The sequence below is a fragment of the Pungitius pungitius genome, chromosome 3, assembly GCF_949316345.1.
Source record: "Pungitius pungitius chromosome 3, fPunPun2.1, whole genome shotgun sequence".
NCBI classification, from domain to species: domain Eukaryota; kingdom Metazoa; phylum Chordata; class Actinopteri; order Perciformes; family Gasterosteidae; genus Pungitius; species Pungitius pungitius.
Genome location: NC_084902.1, coordinates 7,839,661 through 7,856,279, shown reverse-complemented (window position 1 = coordinate 7,856,279; position 16,619 = coordinate 7,839,661). Strand labels below are relative to the sequence as shown.

The window sequence follows — 16,619 nt, the reverse complement described above, 5'->3', positions numbered from 1 at the left end:
TCAAAGCCATGGCTTGTTTTGAATAACACCCAACACAGTTTCATTTAATATTAAATGGTTTTATTTAGTATTACATTTAAGATATTCTTCAAAATGTTACAAAAATAATCCAAGAAAATTATTTACATTCTGATTTCTTTAATGCAAGTAAATGCCTTACATTATTGAGATAATGACGTCCTTCCTCTACAGCTCCTCGCCGAGTCTGTGCGAAAATACCATTCAGTCACCACTAAGTCACCCAATGAGCACATATCCATTTTGGTAAAGTTACAAAATGATGATATGCTGTACATTTACAAAGATAAAAAACACTTCTACCAGCCAACGGATAAATTCTAATAGATTTCATTATATGGTTTCTGATTGTTTCTGATTGTTGGATGAAGCTGTTAGAGAATGAAATTGATAGTAGAAACCTGAGAATAGACCATGATGGTTCTGTTAGTAGGTTTATGCACAGGAGTTCAAGCACACTCAGAAATACAAACACAAAAACAAATGACAGACCTTATAAAAATCAATTACATAAATGCACATTTCTTGAGATCTCCATCAATGATGCAACAGTACAAATTCAGACCTTCCAAAGGCACAACATCTGGCACAAACAAAAGCAAGCATTTGCCTCAGCCAGCTGTTTCAAAAATTGTATTATACCACAACCTGCCGAGGTGTATTCGGATATTTTGAGTAGATTTAGTCAAATTCTAAGAACCAGTGTCATGACAAAGTTTTGTATGCTGTGTGGTCAAGGTACAATATTTATTTTTCTTAACAATACCAGTGAAATTATACAATTATGGCGAAGCCTACACTAAAACAAACAGGTAAGTAAATCTCAATAAAATACAATTTCCATTTTTAGTAGGATGGAGTACCAAAGGGACACTTTCAGCTCAGAAAGCGCACTCCACAAACTGCAATAGTCACACCTGACTTTGGGCTTAAGGTAACACAGAAAACCTTTAGACTCCGTCTGAAGTTAAACATCTTTCAGAACAAGTCTTTAGACTTGCATTCAGTCAAAGATGAGTGAAAGCAAAATGGAATGACATTCATATATCTGTTCAAAATGTGAGATACATGATTTAGAGGTAACTGTTGAGTGAATGAGGCACATACGTCATATCAAGCCTTTTAAGATAAGATACTGAAATACAGGTTTATGCACATTTCTACAATAAGCTGTTCTATCTTTTCTATTTTTATGAGAAATAATTTATTTTCCCTCACCGTAATAATTATTCGTTAAAAGTTAGTCCCACACCTCTTTTCTATGGTCTTTTTAAACCTTCTGATTTTGGGAAGAAAACCTTAATTTGAATTAAAAATTCAAAGAGGCAGCTTTATAATTGTTAGTCACATTTCCCATCCAATAGCTTGTGCAAACAACCAAATCTGAAAAATATTTTTACATGGAAAAAAAAAAGCATGTACACTCAAATATCAGATTTCTGTTAAATTGACAAAGCCTTCCTTGATTCAATAGTACAAATATAGAAATGATGCTTCACATGAGATGATCCCTGCAAATTGAATCTGAGTCCGTGTGTATCTGTATGTCTGTGGTTGCGTTTGTTTACCTGCGCGTGTGTGTGTGTGTGTGTGTGTGTGTGTGTGTGGGCGGGAACGCGGAGGAGTCCGTGTTGCCCGTTCTGTCACAGCCGCGTCTCCCTGTCTATGCTGCTGTCGGCCGCTTGTTGTGATCGGTCCGAATTAGCAGTCCCAAACTCCTCCTTCCGGAGGGCCTCCAGCTCCGCCCCGCCGTTGGCCAGATCCCCGTGGGCGGCGCTCCTCTCCTCCCTCTTCAGCTGTCGACCGAGCAGAATGAAGCCCGGGATGCAAACGAGGAACGAGACCGTCCGTAGGCTCAGAGTGAGACCCAGGTAGGCTATCCTGGGGAGGTAGAGGTGTGACAGTATCACCCAGTGAACATTAGGTCGCCTCTGACAAGACAGGAGGACACATGAAATGAGGTGGAGAGTTTTATGATTTTATGAGGGGACATGGAGGACAATATCAGTTCATCTAAATACGCGTATGTCAGAGTGATCACATTTGATTGAGTTATGACTCTCTGAAGGAGCAGAATTTAATGCAAATAGGGACTAATAATTTGTACAATTCTGTAGAAAATGAAATCTCCATAAAGGTCTGACTGCTACCTGTAGGCAGTGGTGTTGTAGATCCTACAGGCTCCTACGCCTCCACACCTTTTCTGACCCCATTTCAAGCATGTGGTGTCAATGATTGCTCCAAAGTAGATGGGTGCGGGGATCCCTGCTGTAAGACCGAAAACACAACAGATTATAGTCCATAAAGCGGTCAGAAGAAGTCAAGTAACACTGAAACACGGACATTTGTGCGTAAACCCAAGATAACGCATTTACAGAGTTTGTATCTAACCTCGACCCACTCGAACATGCTTGGTAAAGGACACGTTTTAAAGGAGACATACCGAGGGTACGCGTAGCCAGAGCATGGAAACCCAACGCCAACGATTTTAGCTGTGGCTTGATGCACCTTCGGGAAGACAAATTGCAGATATTTTTTCAGATAACATTGTGAAAACGTGTTCAAAAATGTCCTATTCTCAGAGTTTTTTATGGTCTTACTCTTAAAAATAGTACCGTTAAATCAATATACTCCCGACAATGTAAACAATGCATGTTCAAATATTCCATGAAGAACAAGTGCATCATGTATCGTACAATAAAACAGCAAAAATATAACACAATTCCAGTTAGGCAACTTCCTATGAAAAGTACCAGGATTTATGAGTAAGGTCAGAATGTGCACAATAGCTTGACCTTTATGCCCAAATTAAAATTGCTGTCAAATGTAAAGTAAAGGCAAAAAGTTATAATAACCCCTTGTAGCCTTGTGAGTGAACCTAATGTATTCAAATCAAGGTCCCTTCTCATGACAACACATTTTTTTTAAATGTCAAACTGACCTGATAAGAATCATGTAGCCCGGTGTGCCGCCAAGGGAGATGATGAAGGAAGTGACGACAGAGAGAGCCAGGAAGTACGGGAACATCCCGTCACAGTCCTCCTTGTGAAGGCACTGGCCGGTAGTGGCGGTAGAATTACCAGCCCCACCGACACAGCTACAGTTAGAGAAGACCTGGAGAGACATCCACAGTCACGTGACCATGCATAGCAGAGCATAGAAAACCCATTACACGTACCGACTGATCACACACATTCATATATGTGGCTGCAGATCAACAAAACTCAAGAATATTGTATAGAAAAGACAACATGGCTCTTTTGATAGCACTCACATAATCTTCTAAAACAATTACAGAATCTAATTTATAAGAAAACAAAATGTTTCAAAAGAAAATAGGACAACTGTTAACAATGAATAATATGGTGTTCCACGTGTAATATTTCTCATAGATTGAGTACGTTGTTAACTTACTGTGTTTTTCCCCGAGCCAGCGGAGGTGGTGCAGCCGGCGAGACAGGGGGAAACATACGTGATGCCGTTCTCTCCACAGACGGGGTCCCAGTCGCTCGATGGACAGAAGCAGTCCGAGTTGCAGGATGCGACCACTGAGTGTTTATCATAAGATATCCCATCCATGCTGGAAGGGTTGGAGCGAGAGAAAAGCACACATGGGAGGAAATCGTTTACTATCCCATTACGGACCTGTATATGAGCAAATATGTCAGCGCGCTCTTCACGTGACTATTATTGAAAAGACACGTTAGCATAATGCCTCAGTAAGATAAACACTGACGGTTGATGCAGTTATCATGCCGCTCTTTCACCTCAATGGAAACTTACAGTATCCCATTGTGTCGCTGGATGTATACATGTACAATAGTAGCAGAAAATTAGCAGATTAATCAGATATCAAGCAATTCCTAGTCTCTAAAGGGAGTCTTGAACGCCCCAATCCCCAAAGCAGACACTCAACATTAGCATATTATTAGAATATTAATAGACATTAAAAACAGAAACCCTGACACACCATGTGACTCTTTTTTAGTTTTTTGACTCACCTGTCGTATGGAAGCGTCACACCGGCTACCTCGGCATTTTCGCAGCTCATTGCGAAGAAGAAGAGCGACAGGATGTAACCGATCAGAGACGTGCCAAAGGCAAACCTGGCTGCTCCCATGATGTTCAGCTTGAGTCTCTTCATCAGAAGACCTCCAGAAAACATCCCCAGTGCCACAGCTGGGATATTGATCACACCTATTAAGCGTCACAGCAAAACACAAGACCATTGTTATCTGAAATGAAATGTTACTTCAGAAATTTTGGATTGGAAAATATATTCTGATAGTGTCTCAAAGCACGGCTATTATTTCTTAAACTTGGTAAAACAGAGAAGAATAAAATAAGACTACAAATTCCAACTTGATTAAAAAGAGCCTCTTGCTTTTTATTTTTGCAGTCTCTTCTCCTCTCTCCATTCATTTCACATGAGCGTCAAGACATGCTCTTTTATCTACAACCATGTCATTTGCTCAGGTCGCTGATATTCTCTTTCATATGTGGCCAGTATATTCAGGCCAGGCATCTTTGGATGAGACTTTCATCTTGTGTTACCAGCTTCATTAGATGTTTCATTGTATATGCAAAGCACTTTGATATCCACTAAGCTTACTTATCTGCAGCCGGTGCACTTAGTGGGCCGCTTACAGCCCTGACCCAGTTCTCCTTTCTTTAATCAAATCCTCTCTTCATCATTTTTGTCTTCTGCTTCATTCAGCAAATGCAAAATTCCATCAACTAACTGAGAACACAATGCTGCCCGGATTATTTGGCGATTATAACCCTGTTAAATATGCAGGCTTGAAATATGTATATACTTGATGTTAAGATGGATTTGAGGCAAATCCAAAAGGGTCCTTTTCCAATTCAATGTGAACCAAGCAGAAGAGCCTCCACTGGCTCTGCTATGTGCGGGTTGTCCAGCTCGTAATACACAATCTCATCTATTGTGGAGGGTGAAGCGGATGAGCCTTACCCATGAGGAAGTTGGCCTTCGAGGCGGACTGTCTGAAGTGCTGCTCGATGTACTTGGGCTTGTAGGTGACCATGCCAATGAGCGAGTTCAGCTGGATGATTGTCACACAAAGGTAGATCAAATACACAGGGTGTCCCAGCAGAGTCCGCAGAGTCGGGATGAAGTCTGCAGAAGGATAAGAATGTGAATTGAAACAAGAAACAATGATGCAATATCTCTCTATAAAAGTGAGTATGTGATTCCTGCTGTGATTGCTATGTTGGCCCTTGCGGTCTACATGAAGTAGTAGGAAGTGAAGGATTATTGTACAAGTGTAGCGTTTAAAAAACAATGTCAATGAACACAATCACCATTGTGACAATACTTTTAAAGGTAATATAATTGTGAGCACTGGGAGAATTTTTTTTTATGCATGGATCGGCATTTTGTTTCTATTGTGCACACATAGTGACTATTCAGGTCCTTCTGCTGATTTCACAATATTCCACTCATTGACAGTTGGTGGCGGTAACGCTTCAACAGACCTGGTCATTCGCCCACAAAGACAATGAAGCTGTATAGCTGTATAGCTGTAAATAATTCTGATATAAAATATATTTCTTTAGGCTTTTTGTAAACATTTCTCAATGTGTAGAGTCGTGATGTGATTATATCCAAAATATTTACCTTTGGCCATCTCTATGAAAGTTGTAGTTTCGTCTGCAGGATACTTGTGCTTCACAAGAGGAGGTTCTTTGATGAAGCTGGTCTGCTCTGCTGTGCATTTGTCTGGGCCCCGGGGTCCAGACACGGGCAGGGAGCGAGGCAGGAACCAGAATGGTATAGCGGAGAGCAGGGTGATGACCCCAGCTATGAGGTAGCCAAGCCACCAGGCCCCCACCCAGCGAGAATCTGATGGCGTGATGGTGATAGTTTCTGTGTTGGGGGGGCAGAGATGATGAGATGATGTAATACACTATCAGTGATCCAAATATTCATGAACACAGGTCCTAAATGATTTGGATCAAATATAATATGTAGGTTTTTTGTACTTTCCTTTAAGGCTTTCTAAAGCTTACTGAACTCTATAGACTTGACACTCAAATGAAAGGATGCAACGATGGAACAACGGGTCCATAAGGAAGATCAGAGTTGATCAGAACAGCCCTAACAACCTTTAAAAACCCATATTCAGTTTTTTTTTTTTTCCTCTGATGGACCTTTTTTCTGCGGCCGGTTGCGTCTCCATTTCCTGTGTTCATCTCTTCTTTCCAACCCTTTGTCCCTCCAGTTTATTTGTTTTTCTATTTGTCTGTCTTTGCTCTTCTTCTCCACCTGCTGCACTCTATTTGATTGTAGCGTATCCCTGGGCTCTGACCTTCCTATGCACCACCATACCTTGTTCATTAGCTAATTGGTGCAAATCCTGTACACCTGTTCAGGGTCCGTGACCCATACATATGATGTGATCCACCCACAATCATATCTGATAATATCCTGCCTCAGTTAAATAAATGAAAAGGTCTTTGTTCAGAGAAAACAGTTTGATCTGAATTTTTGTCTCATAAGGTCATGACAGTGAGACAGCATCCAATATACCAGGACCCTGAAATCATATTCGTCCACCATTGGTTTAATTACTTATACCTGTGCTTTTCCACAATATTCTGTGAAAAAGCCCTACTTTGCAATTATGGAATGGTATAAAATATTTAATCTCATCTACGTGAATGAAACTAACCTCAATTATGTCTCATTATGATACATTGAAATCAACCATTTCAAGACTTTGCCTTCAAATATTTAAACTCACCCATTTTTACAAATCCGATGTCCACATAGATTTTGGCACAAAGGGAGCCTAACAGGTAGCCAAACACGGGTCCAACCACCGAAATGGTCTGCACACAGCCTAGGATATGGGAAAAAACACAACACACACGCTGTTTAGGATTTTTGTGTCTATTAAATACATGTGCTCAGTTTTGTGGACTTCCAAGCACTCAAAACGTTATCCTGCTGTTTAAAGCTTTTTAATACAAAAGTAGCTGCAATGATAATAAGCCAATATGCGGATCATGTGCATGTAATATACTCAATGATACAGCGTGTTTATCTCCATTGCTCGGTTAGAATTCCCTTACCAACATAGAGAGCGGCATTCTCTTCACTAGCAAAATCATCTATGTAGGAGATTCCAAGAGGCTGAACAGGCGTCTCCCCAATTCCCCTCAAGACATTTCCCAGGAGCACATAGATCCACATGGACAGGTACGAGTCGCCCTCACAACCTGGAGGGACAAATGAATGCAATGGCAGACATATTTACTTGTGATCACTGGTGTGTAAGTGTAGAAGTGCTCACCTGAGGCTGGTCCTTTACCATCTTGGGTCAGGTCTGTCTGTAGGGCCACCGGACACGGAGAGGGGTTATGTGTCGAGTTCACCACCCATCGCACCGATGTTTCAAATTCATAACTGTACACAAAATATGAATGTGACTGTTAAAATGCAGGAAAATTAAAAATAATCAAGATCACAATCATACTGGAAGCAAGTTTTAGTCTGCTATAGTTCCTGGGAGCAGCTGCAATTAAAAATTCAAGCTTTACCTGTATTAAATAATAAAATGAATAAAATGTTTTTTGTCTATTGTAATGCATCTGAGTCTAGAGGCAGAGACTACAACAACCAGGCCCATTGGCTGACTCACCGTCCGATGATGAAGTGAGGCAGGGCGATAATGAAGGTGCCGATGGACATCAGGACACAACCCACTGCAATGATCTTTGGCCGATGGAGCTTGGCCCCGAAGTAACTGACAAAAGCTATGACCAGCAGGTTGCCTGCAAGGAACACGTGGAGTCAGCTAGTGGTACGCTACATCTCCACATGATGACGAAAGGTCAAACGAACATGCACAGACATATAATTGTAAGTGAATGCAAGAGAAATATTGCTGTCGTTCGATTTACAAATGCATTTTTTTTTCAATCATTGGCAACTAACGTAACACATGCATGCAGTGACTACATGACGGTCCGCCTTTACTCTGCAAATGTAGTTTAAAAGGCAGATGAGGTTTTGTTCTCAGATGTCATGCATTATATTCATGCGCCAAGAGTTCATAATCAGCATGTAGCAGCAAACACAGCTGATAGTGGAACAGTTAAACAATGCAAATGCAAAGCAAATACAACATGGCCATTTATGTTTTGTTACTATTTGAAGTGCATTTAGTCTATTATTGGTCACATGGAAATTTCAGTTAAGAAAGGCTAGAAAGATTTGACTTTTCATTTTTATTCCTGTTTATGGCTAATGTGAAAATTACATTAAATGCTCATGTCTTATCTGGGTGTATTAAATGGTGCTTTTATAGTTCATAGTTTTATGTGTTAGCGCATCATTAGCTTCTGTAATGTGAGCATTCCTCAGTGAAACAGAATATCTGAGAGTTCAGTTACGGCTAAAAAGATGGAGCTCTACACACACAACTCCTTTTTCTGTTTTTATGTCACAATATTATTGACTGAAACTGGTTGGGACTATCTTACACAAGCACACGTCATATTTCGTTTTACGGAAAGAGAAGATAATTCGATTTTGAAACAAGAAAAATAGAAATAGATTTCTTTGGAAGTACATCTGAATATTTATTATTAAAGTCAAATTAAAGTCAAATTTTAAGACCATGCACTTTCCTCTCCTCTGGCTCTTCCCACTTCCTGCTGCTCGGCCTCTATGTTACCCGGACAACGGTCTTATAGAAAAAGCTAGTTGCCAAGGCCACGCGAGAGAAGCAGCTTTCCCAGGAGATGGAGAGATATGGAAGAGAGTTCAGGGGTGTTGGAGGAGTCATCCGCACCCTTTCTATCCACGTACAGTTCATCTCCATCAGAGTAACAGCAGTCTGTCCACTCCTCCATAATAAGACTGAAGCCAAACAACTCTCAACAACTATGGGCCAACAAATCACAGAAATAGAATAGCTGACACCGGATTGTGACTTTTACCTTGAATAACTTTCAGGGGCTCATCTCGCTCCGCCAGCTTTGTGTTATTCATAAGCGGCAAAATACACATTAGTTGAATGGAGCGGGCCCTACATGAATGACCTAGAAACCGGTCGGGGCACAATCTGGTAACATGCTTTGGTGAATGTCATCAATATTTTTCTGCGTTAAGGGGAACCACAGGTCACATCAAGGATGTGCAAATGTTGTGCTTTGTAAACAGCAAGTCTGTAAATAAATGGTCAATTTCAGTGGTAAAACTAGGGGAAACAACTAGATCTAGGTTTTGAATGTAAATAGCGACTGATCTTAAGCCTGCCGTTGGATCATAAAGCCTTGAATGGTTTACGGCCAAAGTACATTTCTGATCCGTTGGTTCCTTATGAACCATCCCGAGCCTCTGGGACGGGTCTACTTTCTGTTCCCAGAGAAAGTAGTGGCAGAAAGCTGCAGGTCTGCTGAGTCCCTAAACTCCTTTAAGTCCAGATTAAAGACTTTTCTGTTCGCTGCTGCCTTTAATTTACCATTTCCGCGATTCGGAAGTTTTAAACACATTCTTGAACTACACTGCAAGTTTTATTCTATTTTTTAGTCTTTAACGTCTTAAAAAAAATAATCTTTTTAATGACTGTTTTTCCTTTATGTTTCACTCAGTGTTCTTAACTGTTTGTAAATCTCCAGTGACACATATGAAGTAGTCCTCAGCAACAGTTTACAGACTTATATGTGTAAAATAAGTTTCACTTTAAAGTTTCACTTTAAAAGCAGCTGCTTCGTGCCTTGCTTTCATCCAGGTGGACTGAGGTGGACATCGCGCCCTAATTACACAACTTTCACATTTACAACCAGCAATTTCTTGTTACTTATGAGTAAAGGTGTAGAAGGACAGAGACAAAGTAGCTGGGGTCAGTACTCATAACACACACCATGCCAACATATCACTTAATAATCTAAGGAATAAATTAAATATGGAAAATTGCCAGTTCTGTGTTATTTTTTGCATTTACCTTATATTTGCATTGAAAAATGATATATCCACAGAGTTTGTAATGACTGTGGAAACATGGTGAGTTGATTTTTCACGTACTAGACAAAATATTTTTAGATTTGGTAAGCTGAATTATATATATAGTATATAACTGTAGTATAGAGACATCATTGCCTAACATAACCTTAATCATTCTTCAGTCCGACTGTCCACAGCAAAGAGACAGCTTGGAGCCTGTCACTGCTCGACACCATGACTCACTACGCACACACAGACACACACACTGATCTGGCCTCTCCTTGGAAGCCTGATGAATCTTTTATCTGCAGTTTGAATACCTCAGTGACCCATCCATACTTACGTCCCAATGACAGAAAGAGAGGAGGGAGGGGGCTGCGAACAGAACAACAAAATAACAACAGTGGCTGGAAGCTCTACTCACCGACCTCGAAGCTCCCGTCGATGACGCCTATTAGGTAACTGGGGATGTCAAAGCGCCTCTCCAGCTGAGTTATTGTGCTCTTCATGTAGCTCCCCGACAGTGCCTTCGCAAAATAAGCAAATGACAGAGCCGCCAGAAACATCTGGTAGAAGAGAGTGAGACGAGGAAAAAGAGGAAGGGGAACACAGAACGAGACATTAATATGCACGTTAAACAGTAAAAATACAACAAGCCAGTGAGGTGTTTTATCCATATTGTCCTCAATAATAATCTACTTGAAGGATGTGGATTAACGGCCTTAGATTTGGGTGAAGACAGCTGTATACTGTGGATAAATGGATTCATTTATTGAAAAAAATCAATGTAAGATAGACTAGCAGTGGGACTCAGTCAAAAGCGTGCATGACTGTAATAACTTACATATTACGATGAATTGATGCAAACAGACCTCTATTGAGATCAAGCTAACCAGCAGTCCTGACTAAAGGCTGTTAATGAAATCAGCTCATCTCATGTGCCTTTCCTGGAAGGAGCTTCAAGCAAGCATTCAATTAACTTCTACCCCCAAGCAACAGTAATGCTTTTCTTTTTTCCAGTCTACTACGCAAACCCAGCGGTTGCTTTCCCCCAAACCCATTCTGACATTCACATTCCTAGATTTCAGATGTCCTATTTAACACTTGTTGTGTAAATCCTGTCAAGCTTTGCACCAAAGTGTTGTTTTTTTGTGGACACATGTTGATTAGTTTCTTCTAGCTCCCGTACTTTAGAGACCGTTACAATGTTTTTACATGTTACAAAAAAGATTTGCAAAATCAAAAAGTACTTTTTTGAACTGTTCTGAGATGACACATCTTTTTTTCTCAGTTGACCCATCAACTGCAACCTTTTATTGTGCCATGGCAGGAAATCTAAGCTCAAACAAGGCCCTGCCTGTTGATGCATCACATTTAATCGACTGATATATATTCACATCCAACCCTTAGAAAGGGTAAAACATGAGGAAATCATAAGCAGTGAATTACCTTTTCTTAATAACATCTTGTTCATTTGGGGATTTGCAACAATGGTGTGCATTGTGAGGTATTAGCTTGTGCCGAAGCAGTGGTCACATTGTGATAAAAGGTCATTGAAAAGGGATTCACCGCAAGTGTGTTTGGAAAATGAAACAAAGCCTCCTCCTGCGACCCGCTTTTGTTCTTTCTTCATTGATTTCAAACAACTAATAAGCTTAGACTAACATCGTGATCCTGCTGCCTTTGGTTTCATTTGTACAAAATATGCAAATAATTTATCGTACAATGCATAACGTGATTAGAAAGTCTTTTGGGAATTGAAATGGTGTTTGAAGAAAGAAAAGGACGCTGTTTGGAATTTACAAAAAAGCAGAAAATATCAGAGAACACAGGATACGGGTCAGTGCCATGTCCCACCCAGCCGGTCAGGGAATAAAACAATGCAGAGAAGAAGCAGAAGTCTGTATCATCATAAGCTGCTTGTACACCATTGTCTCACATGACTTTCATGTTAAAAATAACAATATGAGATTCACTGATGTTATGCCTTATTTTCTTAGAAAGAAACGTGCCATTTTGGTACTGCGGCAACATGTTTGTGTGCGGATAGATAAAGAATGATACTATTAAATATTCCAAGGTCAAAATGATAAAAGATTGTGTTAATTGATGAACAGCTTCTAAATGCACCTTGCTTTTTTTTTTAGCTAATATGAATAAAAATCCATGGACAGTGTTAAGAAAAGCTGAGCAGACTCCATCTGCTCTTTAAGATCCTGTGTCATGGCTGAAAAATCCAGAGGGGCAACTACAGCAGGATTACCTCTCATCCTAAAGTGAGATTCTTTGGTCAAATGCTATTCCAAGCTAACAAATGAACACAACTTTCAAGTAAGGAAGGAAAAGCATCAGCACTAACATTTGGCGGACGAAGTGCCGTATAGGTGGGTATCCTGTAAACAACGAATTATACAGCAATTAACTGGAAAGTGGTGAAACAAAAGATAAAGGATCAGGGGGCCCTCACCTTAGCACTATTCCCGGGAGGGAGAAGTGAAGTGTGTGTCTACTGAACTATTGCAAGGCATTATGGGTCGAACAAGTAACATTAGCATAAACCGTGAGCAAACGTGTTCAGGGCACAGAAGGCTCTTCATACTTAGTATGGATGTATGTAAGTGAAACATGAAAAGCATACTACCAGATGTGCAAAGAGCAAAAACATCTTGTATTATACAGTACAGTTAGGATTATAATCCATTGCCTCGATCACCTCTACACATTCCTGTACATTATTATAAGTAAGAAACGACAGGCTCCCTCCCAGACACACGTCGTCCTTGTGGTGGTGGCCGTCTGAGGCGCAGGTCTCTCACACAGCGTGAACACTAGAATATTGACCCTTGACACGCTAACTTGTGTACCTTGAGGCTGGTGCAGGGAGAGGAGCGCGGTTCCCCGGCCGCGGCGTCACTGTGTCCATTCCCCTGCGAGCGTCCTCGCTCGGCTCCCGCCTCCATCATTCAGAAACCTCTTTGTGTCTCATTTGCAGAAGCCCCACACCGCACCGCAGTTTCTTGGCACAGATGCATGCAAATCCTGCGAATGGATAATTCAAGCATGTGACCCACTTCTCATCCTCTACCATCAGCCAGCGGAGGGGAGGCTGACGCACGGACAATACAGACTGTATGTGTTGGAGAGATCTTAAGACTTAAATCACGACCAAACATTGTAATGGCCCAGCTGATGTGAAGACTATTTTTTAGAACAAAAGGTTTTTCTTACCATTTCAAGAAATATCAGAAATCTGAAATAGCATTCCTACATATCATTTGCCCATATTGTTTGCCCGGTAACTGACAGCATGTGACCCGGGTTATGAAGCAAATACAATTATATATGTTAATAACACAATATGAAGGCAAGATGTTATTTTACTGCTCAGGTTCACTAAATGGAGATCTGATGCTGAGCCACAATGGTGCCATTTAACGAGGCTTGGCTCGTCCATTTGGCAGCCTCTACTAACTTTCAACATATTTTTTTAAATCGCAAACACGTGTGGAATACATGCGTTAGACTTGTGTACATTACATACAGTGTACAGCAAATATTAGATGAATAGTGTACCAATATGTGCATATGGGAAAGAGTTCAGTTGTTTGCCACATGGTTATATTATAGGCAGTACTCGGCGAAAATGGCTGCATGATGTACTTTATGTACTTTATCGGTTCCATAATCCATTTGCTGCAGGAAATTCATGCAGGTCTTGATCATGCCATCCTCTGCTGAGCTGTATTAAAAGAATCATCATCATGAGAGGGGGGGGGTTCCAATTAACAAAGTAGGGCATTGCTGAATACAGTCACATATGTTATCCATTCAGTTGTTTTATAGCTCCAGTTTCTGCTGTTTGAACCGTCTCCAACGTTTAAGTTCCTATTCCTCTTATTCATGTAAAGTCCAGAAAGACCTTACAAGAATGATGCCCTCTTTAGTTACTGTGTTTACCACTAGATCACCGTCTCTGTCAATCATAGACCAAATCATAGACCAAATGCAACGCGTTTTGATTTCTCCCTCAACTCATTTTCTGTCTTAATGACCATAGCAACAGGTCTGACCTACTTTTAGGGAATTAGACACAGCAGCTTCAAGTAGGCCAATATGAAGCAGTCATTTCCATCTGCAGCACCAATGATTGTACGCATTTGACGTTCCTTCTCTCCTTCCCTCTCCCACAACATTATTCACAGTTAGCCATCAGGGGCGAAAAATATTTTTTTTCAGTCCCATACAAGCCTCCATTGACTGCACTAAATGAAACTTGAAATGTAGTGTCATCAGTCAGCTCGCTTCTGATTGTGACATAAGCTTTGTTTTTCTTTAGGGTAATTCCCGCAAAAGCCCCCTATAATCAGTTAAGATAAAAAGCAGCTAGAAAATTCCACACGCTAAAAAAAAGCAAGTGTTACGTGTGAATGGTTGCTGTTGTTCACAGATTTTTCCTTTAAATTGAAAAATACATGTAGGGCTAAATGCAATTGATTGGATTCCATGACAAGCACTGACCAGCATGAACTACTCACACTTCCAGGTGGTCACGTATTTCTTCCCTTTCTCTATGAACATAGACATCTCAACAGCAATAATATGAAATCAACATCATAATGCCAAAAATTAACAACAACTAGGTGGTGGTGGTGCTTACTCCCTCCCCTCTTGCTTATTAATAATTGGATACAAAGAGTGGTATTTGTCTTCTTTCTAGCCTATTACACATCTCCATACAGTATGTCACTGCTCTACATCTACACAGTAGTTTGTGTGTCATCTCTGGAACACGTTGGGGACATTTCCCCAAAATTTGGCAACCTGGAGCCAAGGATGAACTGGCCTTTAAGCACCAGTTACCTTGTGGAGAATTCCCACCACCACATTGACCTTGACAACCAATAGTGTTCACTAACGTTACTTAAATGTGTAGCATAGTTCATCCAAAAAAATTGTAATGATGTAAATGTTTTTAGAGAAAAATGATTACAGTTTGATTTTATATTTATTAGTCAAACATTTCTTTTAACAAAATTACAGTGAAGTCATATTGCGAGGGCTTAATATCAAAGACACACCAAGATATTTCGCATTAGACATGCTGAATAACAACACCAATATATCGCACACACACTTACTACAGTTCTTCAAGTTGCTCGAGCTTCAGAGGTCTACCTCCCGACCGGACACACCGGGAGCCCCCGTCCAACCGGCCCCGGTCACGGCTCTCACGCGCACGGGAGCGGAGGAGACGCGTCGACTGGTTTCATGGATGCTGGGACCCGGATCTCCGCAGCTCATGTCCGGCCGACTCCTCGGTGACTCCCCGGCAGACCGATGCGGATCAGACGGGCATTTTAGTCCCCGCGAACAGCTCCGCGAAAAAGCAGCGTGAAAATGCCCAACGCACGCGGCGAAGTGACCCCCGCTGGTGACTCCCTGTCTCTCTCTCTCTCTCTCTCTCTCTCTCTCTCTCTCTCTCTCTCAATTATGCACAGTTCAACGAAGCTTTATTAGAACCATAAAACATTCACGGCGACTTTTGACAATAAGCTATTGTCGTGTTCTGAAAACAGAGCTGATGTTTCCAATTTTTGATTTAGTTCATGAGATTTTACCACTGCTGTGTCCCCTCTTTTTGGTGGCGTCATGCTCACGTGGTCGGGCTGCGTTTTGTGAATGAGATTGTCACGAGTTCCCCGGATTAAACGAATATATTTATTTATTTCTTATATCAATTCTGCTTAGATTTTTATAAAATCATTGAGTATTGGTTCCTATAATTAGCTTATTAATTGCATTGTCTAGCAGTGGACAAAGTTACATTAAAACGTGTTGTGCTATTCATATTCTATAGTATTCATTTAGAAAAAACAAAATGAAAAAATTGTAAAAAATACATCACATCTGAGCAGCTTTGAGCATACTTCATTGGTAATGAAGTATACACACCCAGTTAAGTGTTACATGTTTTTAACATCTTCAATTTAAATAATGGTATTCTATATTCTGGTCTATATTCTGTAGAACATAAATATGATCAAAATGATTAATCATTTTGTTGTTGTTTTAAAGAAACAGTATAATGCACAACTCATAGACGCTTGAGGCTAAATTGTTGCAACTGCATTGTGGGTAATGGAGATTGCAGACAGAATTGTAGCCCCTCAAATGAATAAAATAACTCTTGAAAATAACTTGATTTTTAAGTTGAAGGAAGACTGCCGATAGACATGTTGGTCCTGTACCAACAACGAATAGATGAATAGTTATGCTCAGCCGTAATGTCTCCGTCATGCTGCAAAGTGACTTACTTACCACTTGGATCTACTTGAAATCAGATGGTTAATATGATCCTTTGTGGCGGTCTGTCTGCCCTTTCTCTCCAAACTCAACCTGTGAAAGCAAATATGTTTCCACAACCACAGAGGCTGTTTGCTGCAGTACTGTGCGGGTTCCCCCTTGATCGCGTGTAAAGCAGTGTTACTATATTTCACATAGCTGCACTCATATTACACATGTGTGAAGTTAAATGCATACACATTTAAATCTAACAGCATTATTTATTGCAAACCCATAGAGCTAGAGCGCTACAACTTGATAGGCCAAGAAGTGTTCGACCTTG

General features: G+C 40.6%; 1 protein-coding gene across 2 annotated transcripts; it reads right to left on the bottom strand.

Annotated features, from left to right (window-relative positions):
* Positions 1-66: 66 nt before the first annotated feature.
* On the bottom strand, positions 67-15,638 carry slco1c1 (solute carrier organic anion transporter family, member 1C1). Of its 2 annotated transcripts, none has more exons than XM_037462330.2 (15): positions 15,133-15,638; positions 12,859-13,033; positions 10,419-10,560; positions 7,686-7,818; positions 7,338-7,450; positions 7,117-7,263; positions 6,786-6,884; positions 5,660-5,908; positions 4,994-5,158; positions 4,020-4,215; positions 3,433-3,598; positions 2,960-3,132; positions 2,462-2,526; positions 2,169-2,286; positions 67-1,899 (listed from the first exon to the last, which is right to left on the bottom strand). In XM_037462330.2, the coding sequence occupies exons 2-15, from the start codon at positions 12,955-12,957 to the stop codon at positions 1,662-1,664; spliced, it is 2,103 nt and encodes a 700-aa protein (XP_037318227.2). In that variant the 5' UTR covers positions 12,958-13,033; positions 15,133-15,638; the 3' UTR covers positions 67-1,661. The 2 variants fall into 2 exon arrangements, with proteins under 2 accessions (XP_037318227.2, XP_037318235.2); XM_037462338.2 differs by having other exon boundaries at positions 7,356-7,450.
* Positions 15,639-16,619: the final 981 nt, after the last annotated feature.

Excerpts from the sequence above, each read along its gene's own strand:
- slco1c1 (XM_037462330.2), bottom strand. The coding sequence starts at position 12,957 with ATGATGGAGGCGGGAGCCGAGCGAGGACGCTCGCAGGGGAATGGACAC. Across the intron at positions 2,527-2,959 it reads GGCTACATGATTCTTATCAG|GTGCATCAAGCCACAGCTAA; the intron begins GTCAGTTTGACA and ends GTCTTCCCGAAG. Across the intron at positions 2,287-2,461 it reads TCTGGCTACGCGTACCCTCG|CAGGGATCCCCGCACCCATC; the intron begins GTATGTCTCCTT and ends TCGGTCTTACAG.